The sequence below is a fragment of the Podarcis raffonei genome, chromosome 13 (genome assembly GCF_027172205.1).
Source record: "Podarcis raffonei isolate rPodRaf1 chromosome 13, rPodRaf1.pri, whole genome shotgun sequence".
In the NCBI taxonomy this organism is placed as follows: Eukaryota; Metazoa; Chordata; class Lepidosauria; order Squamata; family Lacertidae; genus Podarcis; species Podarcis raffonei.
This window is the reverse complement of record NC_070614.1, coordinates 34,457,041-34,469,949: the sequence shown is the minus strand read 5'-3', so window position 1 is coordinate 34,469,949 and position 12,909 is coordinate 34,457,041. Positions and strand designations below refer to the sequence as shown.

General features: G+C 39.9%; 1 protein-coding gene across 1 annotated transcript; it reads right to left on the bottom strand.

Moving 5' to 3' along the window:
* Positions 1-3,132: 3,132 nt before the first annotated feature.
* On the bottom strand, positions 3,133-12,890 carry LOC128398870 (vomeronasal type-2 receptor 26-like). Its single transcript, XM_053360133.1, has 6 exons — positions 12,673-12,890; positions 11,635-11,926; positions 10,174-11,028; positions 8,649-8,864; positions 7,512-7,638; positions 3,133-4,034 (listed from the first exon to the last, which is right to left on the bottom strand). Exons 1-6 carry the CDS (start codon positions 12,888-12,890, stop codon positions 3,133-3,135), a joined length of 2,610 nt encoding a protein of 869 aa, XP_053216108.1.
* Positions 12,891-12,909: the final 19 nt, after the last annotated feature.

Below are 12,909 nucleotides of genomic sequence, written 5' to 3'. Positions count from 1 at the left end.
TTATTACATCGTTCACAGACTTTGCTCTTTGTTTTGCTAGTGGACATTGATATTCCACTGGGATTTCACTGAACAGCGAAAGTAATTGCTGTTCTTCTGACAAGGTAATTGTGAGAGGAATTGTTGAGTTAAAGTTGGGGAGCCCCTGGGTACTAGAGAAAATTTGTTTGTCACGTATTCTGAACTGAAAAATTCTTTCTCATCTAGACAAAAATGGATGGCATGACTTGGAGTCACTGACAGCAAAATAGGGACATTGTATTCACTGCTTTATGATAAGCGTCACCAACATGGCACTTGTGTGTGCCATTGTGCTGTTGCACAGCACAGCCCCAGAGCCAGAGCAGGGCTCATGGGAGTTTGTATGGTATAGGAGTTCAAAGGAAGAAGCCCCAAACACCAGAATGATCAGGTCTAATGCTTTATTGAAGGAAGACGTTGGCTTACAGCAAAGCAGCCTGCCAGTTCCCCTTGCCCCAGTTCAAAGCTCATAGGGGGTGGCCTTCACATCAAGGAGATGGGTTGTCCACACCCAAGTGAAAGTGCATACATTCGTTATATAGCTATGCACCTACCTGACAAAGAGAGGTTATGTGGCAAATACTCAAACATTACAGATAGTTCCTCTTCTGGGCTCTGAGCCCAACATCGCAGTCCCACAGATAAGGGCACCATCAAAGCAAGCCAATTAGTGCATATCAAAGCAAGCACATATAAAACTTTATGAGCTCGTATCCATAGCATGAAGATGCAGGGTCCTGGAGACACAGGGATTTGCTCCTTTCTGGTCATTCAGCTGCTGCACATCACTTAGCTAAGATTAACTGAGTTTAACATATTATCCAGCACAGTCTTGTGGGTGGCTCTTTGCAGACTAACCAGAGATAAAACCAAGAATTACTCTATGATTTACAGTTGGCTGCAAACAGTGTCTTGTCAGACATAGCATCCCAGCTGTGGACCACTATTCTTCCATACATTAAACTGGCACAAACATTAGCCAGATAAATAAATTCCTTATTCTGGCAGGTTTCCTGATTACAGACGAAAGAGATCTATGATGCTCATTCTAACTTCAGATTCACCATCCGTAATTTTAGTACATGTCAGACCAAAGATGTGGTGTACTTAATAAGATGATGATGATGATGATGATGATGATGATGATAATAATAATAATAATAATAATAATAATAATAATAATAATAATAATTTATTATTTGTACCCCACCCATCTGGCTGGGTTTCCCCAGCCACTCTGGGCGGCTTCCACAAAGACCAAAAATACACTAAGATGTCACACATTAAAAACTTCCCTAAACAGAAGATGTCTTCTGAATGTCAGGTAGTTGTTTATCTCTTTGACATCTGATGGGAGGGCGTTCCACAGGGCGGGCGCCACTACCGAGAAGGCCCTCTGCCTGGTTCCCTGTAGCTTTCTTCTCACAATAAGGGAACCGCCAGAAGGCCCTCGGCGTTGGACCTCAGTGTCCGGGCAGAACGATGGGGGTGGAGACGCTCCTTCAGGTATACTGGGCCGAGGCCGTTTAGGGCTTTAAAGGTCACCACCAACACTTTGAATTGTGCTCGGAAACATACTGGGAGCCAATGTAGGTCTTTTAAGACTGGTGTTGTGTGGTCTCGGTGGCCGCCCCCAGTCACCAGTCTAGCTGCCTCATTCTGGATTAGTTGTAGTTTCTGGGTCACCTTCAAATGTAGCCCCACGTAGAGCGCATTGCAGTAGTCCAAGTGAGAGATAACTAGAGCATGCACCACTCTGGCAAGACAGTCCGCGGGCAGGTAGGGTGTCAGCCAGCATACCAGATGGAGCTGGTAGACAGCTGCCCTGGATACAGAATTGACCTGCGCCTCCATGGACAGCTGTGAGTCCAAAATGACTCCCAGGCTGCGCACCTGTTCCTTCAGGGGCACAGTTACCCCATTCAGGACCAGGGAGTCCTCCACACCAGCCAGCCCCCTGTCCCCCCAAAACAGTACTTCTGTCTTGTCACGATTCGACCTTAATCCATTAGCCGCCATCCATCCTCCAACCGCCTCCAGGCACTCACACAGGACCTTCACTGCCCTCACTGGTTCTGATTTGAAAGAGAGGTAGAGCTGGGTATCATCTGCATATTGATTGACTGAAATTGCCTCAATTTCAGTGTTTCTTTGTGTTTCCACACCATTTTAAGCATCCCTGTTGATGGAATATTTATTTGACTTCTATTAGTTTGTGACTTCTTACATGTATTAAATGGCTTTTGTTTATTAATTAAGAAACAATTAATAGTATTTCATAAATGTTGCTAATACATTATTAGCCCACGTGTTGCCTTTTGTTGATCAGAAGGCTTCTTGATTAAACAGCTTGCTTCTAAATATCATAGTATGAAGTCTGAAGGATGCTGCATGTAGGATTTTATATAAAGATACTTTGCTGTAGTGTTTAAATGGGTTATGTTGCCAACACTGAGAACATTCTATATGGAGGGTGGGAATATACTTTTTAGAAAGAAAGAAAGAAATTGAAAGTTAGAAGAACATTGAGGCCTCTGGGAAAACATATTTAGGGCACCTGTTGAAAGGAATATCTCATAAATACTCTGCTGTGCAAACAGAAACAAAATTCTCAACTTTAAAATTATGGTGAATAATGCAGAGATATAAATTCTTCAACCTAAATGTTCTCTGTTGTTCAGCTCAGGCTGCAACACAAAAATGTAGCATTTCTGGGCAAAAATGCAAGTCAGAAGATTTCCACAGCTACCATTAATTTCCCCTTGGTACTGAGGTAGCTTGGAAAGAAAGATATCCAAACACTACAAAAGACCAGCATACTGAAGTGATGAACCCTCCCATCAGTATTGTAGTTTAAGGGTGGTATACAATGGATTTTGTTTAAAGATCATTTGCTCTAGTTTTAAATTGTTTTAATGTTGTTATTTTTTAAATACTACCCACATAGATCACCTTTTACATTGAAGAACAGATTATAGGTTTAAGAAAACAGTGATATCTGCGGGGAAACATATTTATGGCACCTGCTGAAAGGGAAGATCTTACAAATATTCTGATATGCAAACAAAAACAAAACTCCAGGGTTCTAAAGCATGCAAGTATGCAAATTCTTCAGGCCTTATTTCTTATTAGATGTTCCCTGTTGTTCAGCTCAGGCCGTAACACAATAATGTAGCATTTGGGGGCAAAGATGCAGGACAGCAGACCAGCACTGGAGGCTAAGATAGAGAAGATCTCCACAGCAACCATGTATTTTCCCTTGGTACTGAGGTAGCTTGGAAAGAAAGATATCCAAACACTGCAAAAGACCAGCATACTGAAAGTGATGAACTTGGCTTCGTTGAAACTGTCAGGTAACTTCCGGGCAAGGAAAGCCACAGTGAAGCTGACAAGAGCCAGGAAGCCCATGTAGCCCAGGACACAGTAAAACATAGTCACAGATCCTACATTACATTCTAGTACAACTTCCTTAGCCACTGAATGCATGTCAACATCAGGGAATGGGGGTGAGGATCCCAGCCAAGTAGTACAGATACCTATTTGAATAAGGGAACAGGAAACCACAATGGAATTGGTCATCCTTTTCCCTACCCACTTCCTCATTCTGGATCCTGGTTTGGTGGCCATGAAAGCCAGAACCACTGTGAAAGTTTTTGCCAGTATACAAGAAATAGCCACTGAGAAGATGATGCCAAAAGCAGTCTGTTGAAGGAGACAGAATACCCTTCCAGGCCGGCCGATGAACAGCAGTGCAGAAAGGAAGCAGAGCAAGAGGGAGATGAGAAGAGTGTAGGTGAGGTCCCGGTTATTGGCTTTGACAATGGGTGTGTTGTGATGCTTCAAAAATGTTCCCAGGACCAGAGCTGTGATGAAAGAAAAAGAAAGGGCAAAACAGGCTAAAATGATCGCCAAAGGTTCTCCATAAGTCAAAAAGCTTATATTCTTGGGAATACACACATCCCGATTATTGTTTGGATATTCTTCTTCTGGACATTGATTGCAGTCATTCATATCTGAAAAAAAGAAATATGTGTTGTGATATTTGTTTGGAATATGCATGGTAAAGAATTTTTTTTTCAAGTTTTATGTCTGGTCAGATAAATATTAATTCAAAGCTTGGGACCATAAATGTTATCTGTAAGGAATGGTTTGTGTTAGAATTCTCTTAATGAAAATGATGGATAGAAGGTATGGTTAATTCAACTGCTGCTTAGTATGGATTTAAGCCTTGTGTCTTCTAGGTCGAAAACTAACATTCTAACCACTACACTAAGATAGCTCTAATTTCCATCTCATGAAAATACCTATGTACCTAAATTGATAGAATACCATTTTTGGACATCCACCTCTAGTGGAGTATCAACTTTCTTCAGTTTCTGGAACTAGAAGCAAGATCATCTGCTTTTTTGTTTTTTGTTTAGTGATTTCAACCTAAATTTAGAAGAATAAAATGGAACTTGTTGAGGTCTTGTGGACTTCTTTTCTAATTATCCTGCTATTTTCTCATGGGCAGTTCTGCTCCTGTTTCTTTTTTGATCTGCTTATTCTTCACTTCTGCCTTCAATCCTTGTTAAATTTATGAACATTTCTACATTTTTTTTAATCAGCAAAATTGATTGCTATGCATGGTGTGTAATGTAAATATGTATAAGAAATTGATAGATGATTAGATAGCTGATGAAATAAGCCCTGTGATAATAAAGGACTGAACTCTTTGTTCCACAACCATTGTAGGATCCAAGCAGACTTTAAAAACTTGTTGTCATTAATATGATTGTGTTCTGGATTTGTCTGAGGTTCAAGTACTGAGCCAAACTGGGCACTTTCAGAGGGATTTGGGCCTTGGACAAGTTAGGTTTAAATAGCAACAGATCACTGAAGGTCAAGATAGATGACTCAGGGGGATCTGGGACTACAAGTGGGCAGTAAATCAGGGAGGAATGAGAGTAAGCCTTATTGTTTCCTGTGAAAAGGCCAGGTTTATGTGATCACCAGATGCATTTTTCCAGGAGAATGTAGAAGCCTGATATTGCCTGACACTCCTGCCTGCCTGATGCCCTGCAGAAGTGATAGTTCTGCTCACCAGCTGTTGAGGGCATGCATTGATTCTGTGGGGTGTGGGAGCTGCTTGCAAAGGGAGCTACTGCCTGCAGGAAAGGCACTGGTGCAGGTCCAGATTAAAACAACAGGAGGTCCTGGGCTAAGAAACTGGGCTAAGTTTGGGAGACCCAAACTTAATAGCATTTGATCATGAGAAACAAAACTTCCTTTTTTATCTACTTATTGAAAGTAGAACATTGTTGAAATTTTAGCACTGATAAAAAGATTGCATATAAATTTATAAGCTTACAGAAGTATGGAATTAATGAAGACATTCACAAAGAACATTCATGGTGAATCATATCTATGTTATAACATTAAGGTAAAGGACCCCTGGACGGTTAAGTCCAGTCAAAGACTATGGGGTTGCGGCACAGGAGGAGCCAGTGTTTATCCAGAGACAGCTTTCTGGGTCATGTGGCTAGCAAGACTAAACTGCCACTGGCGAGCGGAGGACCGTGGGGGGTGCCAGAGCACACAGAAATGCCATTTACCTTCCTGCTACAGCAGGACAAATTTATCTACTTGCACTGGTATGCTTTTGAACTGCTAGGTTGGCAGAAGCTGGGACAAAGCAATGGGCGCTCACCCCATTGTGCAGATTCAAACTGCCAACCTTCTGATCAACAAGCTCCAGAAGCTCAGTGGTTTAGACCACAGAGCTACCCGTGTCCCTTACAATATCTACAAAGTCAGAACAGTTTCTTTCAAACTCTTTTAGTTGCAAATTTATCTATTATATCATTAAAAATCAGAAAGTCACAATTTAAGAAGGATTAGATCAGGCAACCAGTCTTGGGACATTGTTGACTGTAAATAATTCTTTATCCTTTTTAGTCAAAAAATGATCTTTTGCAAGTAGAGGTTGTAGCCATTAAACACAGGACAATCTGAAAATTGTTTCCACATTTGGAAAAGCTGTCTGAATTTTCTCAATTAATATTGTTTGATACATATCTTGGCAACTGAAATTTTCTTTTTCAATGTGAGTTTGTTTGACATACAGGTGGAAGAGCAAGAGTTCATTGGCTAGACTAAGGTCAACATCCTTTGGAAACTCTTGAATCAACATCTCAACTCCATTGTGAATCTGTTCCTTGGTTGCTAGTAGGCTCACCAAAAATGTCTAGGTCTCAAGAGCATCCATTATAGGAATAAATGATTTTACCCTAAACTTGTCTCTTGGAGAAAGTTTGTCTAAGGTTGTGAATGCTGACCCATCATTGTTGCACCTCCCTCGAACTCCCTGCCTTCTTTTGACAGTTCTGTACTCAACATTCAGTAGAGTAAATTTTGCTTGCTGTTCAATTACATCAAGGTTACCCTGAGTGAAAATTAGCCTGCGATGGTCAGCTGTAAATTTTTGCACACGTGCTGATTGGAATTTGCTAACTTTGGAGTGCTTTGCTAACTTTATGAAATTAGACTAGCAAATGTGTCCAAAGGTGAACCATGACAATGAATTCAGAAAGCCTGTTCAGCCTGTGTGTAAATCTAGCACTGAATAGATGACTCTGTGCAAGAACTGTTTAGCAGAGGTATTGAGAGGTTTCCTGCAGAGAAGTTGCTTGTGAAGCAGGACCTGTGGGATTGATGCCACCCCACAGAATCTGTTTGCACAGAGTGATCAATCTTGCATGGTGCACGGTTCTGCTTTTCAAGAAGCTTCCCTGCAGATGAGTCCCTTGAAAAGGAATACACTGCAAAATTGAATGCCTCTGCTCTTGTTTGGGAGGGCAAAGGGCATCTCTCCCCCCTCCATCCGCTGTAGGATTAATTAGGTTTATTTTTATTTTTAAACTAATTAAACATTAGTCCCTCACCAAACTAATTTGGGATGGATCCTTTGATACTTGAGTTGCCCCACAGTAGACCATCCTGATTGGGATCCTTGATTAAATCCATAGGGCAGATTAGGGGCGATGGGTTCACAGCCCTAGTAATTAAGGATCAACTTAATAAAAGCGTAACTAAGTCTGGAAGAAAAGCACACACCTTTCCTAGTCCTTTTTTAGTCTGGCAGTAACCACACATGAAAATGAGAAAACTATGTATGATACCTCATTGTGTGGGTAAAGCTCAATCTTACCCCTGAAAGTTATCTTTTCTGCTATGTTATTACCAGAACTGCCCATCACTACTCAGAAGCAATTGTACTTTATTAGTAAAATCTGCCTTGAATAATTTGAGGCAAACTATCACATACACCTGATTGTTTCTTCTCCAGCAGCTCGGTCCAGGCCACACTTAACAAACATTCCAATTCTTCACCTTTGAAAATTGAAGAAAAGTAATCCTGATAGAGTCCTAAATTTACAGGCACATTCCTCTGTCTTTCAGGCAGATCCCTTCTATTTCACAACGCTGTACAATATACACATAATACTTACCCTCCTGATCTGAGATCTTCCCTTCTGGACAGGGGATGCAATCATAACAGCAAAATGGCTCTCCCTCTTTCAATTTCTTCCTAAAGCCAGGTTGGCACCTCTCATTACATAAAGAAAGAGGCTGCAGCTAAGGCACAAGTGAGAGAGCACAATAATAATGCTGAGAAGAGTGAGTTAATAAAAAGACACCAAAATATTCTGATTTTCCTAAGTGATACAGTGGAACCTCGGTTATTGAATGTAATCCATTCCAGAAGTCTGTTTGACTTCCGAAACATTTAAAAATTGAGGATCAAAGGGCTGACAGCAAGTTCAAAGGAAAAGGAAAAGAAAAAGAAAAACGCTGCTCAGAAGCCATTTGACTTCCAAGGCGCATTCGAAAATGGAAGCATTCACTTCTGGAATTTCGGCATTCGGCTTTCAAAACATTCAGCAGCTAAGACTTTCAAAAATTGAGGTTTGACTTTATCTCCTTTTAGTAATGCATGGTCTATGCTACAAGAAAGGGCAAATTTTCTTTATGAACATAATGATTATGATGCCACATCATGCATATGTGTGTGTGTATGACACCACCTGCATATTGATATTGATTCACTACATTACCTGTATGTGCTTTTATACAATAGATAATTCAAGATTTATAAACTTTGTGTTTTCACACACACACACACACACACATTTTATTTAGATATGTGACATGCACTAAATGTAACACTTCTGCTTGAACTAAACATTGCCAGTAGAGCATGACTGAATGTTAAATGACTTATATTATAATCTTATGTATATTTAAACCAATAGAGATATGATTAAATTCTACATAAAATTTTCTCTGAACCATTTCTACATGAATAAAGGCAAGAACAAAGCAACATTTGATCTCGTTATAGACCACCTTTCTTGCAGGTTAGTATTCAAGATGGCTAATTGTGGAATCATAGCCACTTGTGGAATCCCATTTTCCCAACAGTTCATCAATTGTGCATTCTCAGTGAAATCCCCTGCCTCCAGATTTTATAGTTTTCATCACTGTCTGATGAAAATCATTTTACCCATCAGGACAGAGCATCAGTATTAATTCAGTATTAATTCAAAACTGGATGTCTTTTCAAATTGCAGACAGTTGGATCCTACCTGGTTAAACGTGCTATACCATGTTATCTCATCTGCATTGATGGTGAATACTTTGTTGGGGTTCACCCTTCCAACTTTCACTCTGTGAAATGATTGGTTTGAAGAAACAATCCAGTTGATTATATCAAATCCAGCCACTAACTCCCCAAACTCATCAAAGAAAATCTTGTCCCCACCGCTGTTGTTAAATGTGACATTTCTGAGAAATTGATGTAGCTAGGTTGAATAGCAAAAAGCAATAGTTTGGAAAAGGCTGAAGTTAGATCTTGCATATTAAGGTCTAACGTTTACGGTTTTCTAGTGAGAAAAGACTACAGAAACACAAGAATTAAATTAATGCACCAAAGTCTTAATAGAATGGACACCTTTATCTTCCTGACAACACAGCTAGGGATATAAGGGGAATCCTTTAATAGCAAGCAAATTTCCTCCTGTTCGCCTGTTCAGCCCCTATCATAGTTATTCCTTAAGTCTCTTTTGTCCTTAAGTCTCTGCTGCATTTTTTTAAAGGTTTGTACGCAATATGTAAATATTGTGTTGCAATCTACATAATCTACATATTCATCAATGTATAATTGCTGTCCCAACGGGGGTTTCATTGCTTTCCCCCTTTTTTTCTGAAGTGTTGTTTGTTGACTCTGTGTATGTGTAGATCGTTGCTAGAGGCTATAATCCAAATCCTACCCAGAAGTAAAACCCATTTAATTCAAGGGGTTTATTTCCCAGGTAAATGCAGGTATGATTGTAATGTTAATACACTTGCTACCATGAAGGTTGAAGTCGAATGGAATACACTATTCATTATTTTTCTGCAGTTTCACACACATTGCCTTTTTATGTATTAAAATGCCTTTATGAAACAGAATGTTTCATTAAAAAAGGACTTCATATAATCCTGAACACAAACAGCAAAATATCAACAGGATCAGCAGGATTCTAAATAGCCATTCCCTGATGCCAGAGTGAAGAAAAAAATACTGGATTAAGTTTATGCAGAGCTTTACAGTGAAGATAGCACAAGCTAGACCAATACTACCCAATGTGATATTAACTTCCAGATACTGTTGGACTACAGCTCTCAGCACCCCAGATAGTATTGTCAATAGTCATGGATGATAGGAGTTGTAATCCAACAATGTATAGAGGGCATCATGTTTACTACCCATGAGCAAGACCGTATCTCATTATGAGGCCCAAAAAGTGTGATACACACAACCCAGGAAGATAAAAGCTACATACCTCACATTAATATACCCAGAGATCACAGAGATCACAGGAGAATACCCTACACTGATCAGCAAAAGTGTAACAGTGCACATTGTTTATAAACCTAAGTACACTGACAAAAAGGAGTGAATCAGAGTAGACTGATAGTCTATTATTTCAACACTAGTTGATTGAATATGAAGAAAAATTGAAAGATGAGCGCTGGAAGAGTTGCGGGGAGTTAGTTTTATTATACAGATTGTGGCATACTGTACCATGGTTGTGCCTCTCTGCCACTTGAACATGTTGAGTCCGTTACCTGCCACAACTGTTGATTTTGCCATTTCAGTCCCTCTCTTCTTTCCATCGCTCTGTGTTTGAGTCTAGATGACAGTGTGTGATGTAAAGCATGAGCAGCAGCATAAACAGCATTGTAGATGCTGTAGCTGTGGCCAGACATGCTGGTTTCAAAAAATGTTGCCGGAAGGCTGTCCAGTTTCTCGTCCCCAGTGCAAATATCCCCCTCCACATCTCCCACATCTGGATTTGGGAAAACACAGCCAAAGGCCTGTTGCCAGAAGTCCCTGATAAAACCATTTGCTTTGGCACTGGAAGGACTTTGGCTCTCAGCAAATGATTTGAATTTTGGCAAGTCATTGGAGTGGATTGTGAAGGACAGGACACCATGGAATATTTGGGTATCCCAATTCTTTTGATAGACCTGTGAAGTGAGCTCCATTTCAACTGTTGTTATCCACACTAATCCTTTTGGTAGACTTGGTGGATGTTGTGCAAAATATGGAAGCCATCTCAAAAAATACATGGAAACAGATTCTCCATTAAATACAACCACATTGGCTGTACTATTCCTGACTTCACTATGCATTTTTGCACCTTCTTCAAGTATTTCAGTAATTTCATCAATGGAAGTCAACATGGGGACTCTTTGTATGAAGGAAAAGCAAACTCCACTATGGGAAAACATTGGTGATACAGTTTGTAAAAATCTTTCACCACTTTCATCATTCATTATAAAGACTCCAATCCATGTCCACCTGAAATGTAGTAGCAAAGAGAGAATCCCTGCATATTGAAGGGTTTCCTTAGGGACCATCTGGTAGAAGGAAAGGCCTAGACTTTTATAATTCATCAGTGGAATGGAGCCATAGATGAGCTGGAGAGAGGATGGGGAAGGGGGGAAATGACAATAGCGTATTTTATGTTGCAACGTGAAGGATTCAAAATAGTGCATATTGAATGGAATCTAGTGCTGTCTGCCCCTACTGATGGATGCGACCTCTCAACAACATAGGAAGTGAGCCAATGTTGTGGATTTCTCCCTCCCCTCAGAAGCATGCTTGTGGATTGAGGGGACTAAAGGAGCAGAAAGAATTATGAATGATTGTCATATTTTACTTCTTTATAAGTGAATAATAAACAGCAGGTTCATTTCTCTCTCCCTCTCTCTTCCTAAATTGAAAACAACCATATGAACAAAACAAAACAAACATCAGCAACTAGAGTATCACAAAAGAATATAGATAACACCCAACTAGTAAAAATATTCTTCCAAAATATAAAAAATGAATTCTGTCTCATTATTTGGAAGGGACATATTGATGACTTTAAATTACACTGTAGAAAATGTTGAGGATTCAAGAAAGTGTGAATTAAACTCCCATACTACACACCTACACACACACACATACACACAGAAAGAGAGAGAGAGAGTGAGCGAAAGAGAGAGAGAGAGAGAGAGAGAGAGAGAGAGCTGTCCTACCTGTGGAACCTTATAGATATTCAGTAGAGTTGCCATATTCATGGAAATTTCAGAATCCAGTCCCCCAATAACTGCTATCAGATTTTTCAGTTTATCACAAATGTAGTTCGGGATAAATCTCTCCAGTGTTGATAGAAGCAGCATTGTGACCTGATAGGTCCTCCTGGCATTGTTATAGCTGTCATAAATGTGGAAGCCCAAAGTGATATTGGGTAACATCTGAGGATTTTCATTGATCTCCTTTACTGCAAAGTCCAAGGCCACAATGTGCTGGTAATGCTTAGGTATTACACTAGAATTAATTTGAGATACTATATCATGAAGATATTCCACATGTGCTCAGTATCTGATTCATTAATTACTCAATCAGTCTAATGATTAATGATTACATTATCTACATGTTATATTTCTTGAAGCACCTTTTGCTGTAATAGATAAGCACTACCACATAACAATACTTTCAGACTACGGTATCTTTTTCAATATCATTTGCTAAAATGAACTACACTGAAAGGTTAAATGAGCTGGGTATTCACAGCCTGAAAAAAAGTTTGATGGAAGACATGATAGCTGTCTTTAAATATATACAGAAGGTAGAGCATATAATATAATAAAGAAGGTAGAGCAGTCTTTTCTTCTTTATCTCTCCCCCCCCCCCGCTCCATTGGGAAGGCTTGGAGATAGCAGGTGGAAACTGCAAAGAAATAGATATTGGCTAATCTTAGGTGCAAAACCAAGCAGTAAAAGCTGTTTGGGAGAGGAACAGACTGGGAGGTGGTGAGCTGCTCTTGGCTGGAGGTATTTAAGCTGAGGCTGGACAGCTTCTGTTATGGATGGCTTAGTTTCAAGATGTCCTCCACTGAACAAAGTTGGACTCTACAAGCACCCATAACCCTTCCATTTTTTAAAATAAGGTGTTATTTAACACACTCACACACATTCACACTAGCAACATTTTCATTCTGCATAAGCTGCTCACACCATCCACTTTACTAAAACAGAACTCATCTGGCACATAAACAACCATTAAGGTCTTACACAACCGATTCTGATAATGTTGGTAGGGGTTCTTCTTTGAATTCGCTTTTACTGCTGACAAAGCTGCCATGATAAGCGATGCCACCAATGATGAGATCTCCTTTCTGATGATACATGTGAACTGGATGCTGTGGATAATGGACACTGCATTGAACAATGGGATCTTCACATCCTGTTTGAGGAAACAGGACCAGTAGCAAGATGACTAAAACTGCCATTCTAAGTACAAGGAAAAAT

What these genes read in the sequence shown, in the direction of transcription:
- LOC128398870 (XM_053360133.1), bottom strand. Translation starts at nt 12,890, where the DNA reads ATGGCAGTTTTAGTCATCTTGCTACTGGTCCTGTTTCCTCAAACAGGA. An exon ending in ACATTATCAGAATCGGTTGT is followed by an intron (nt 11,927 to 12,672) that starts GTAAGACCTTAA and finishes AATTAATTCTAG; the next exon opens with TGTAATACCTAAGCATTACC. An exon ending in AAAATCAACAGTTGTGGCAG is followed by an intron (nt 8,865 to 10,173) that starts GTAACGGACTCA and finishes TATTCAACCTAG; the next exon opens with CTACATCAATTTCTCAGAAA.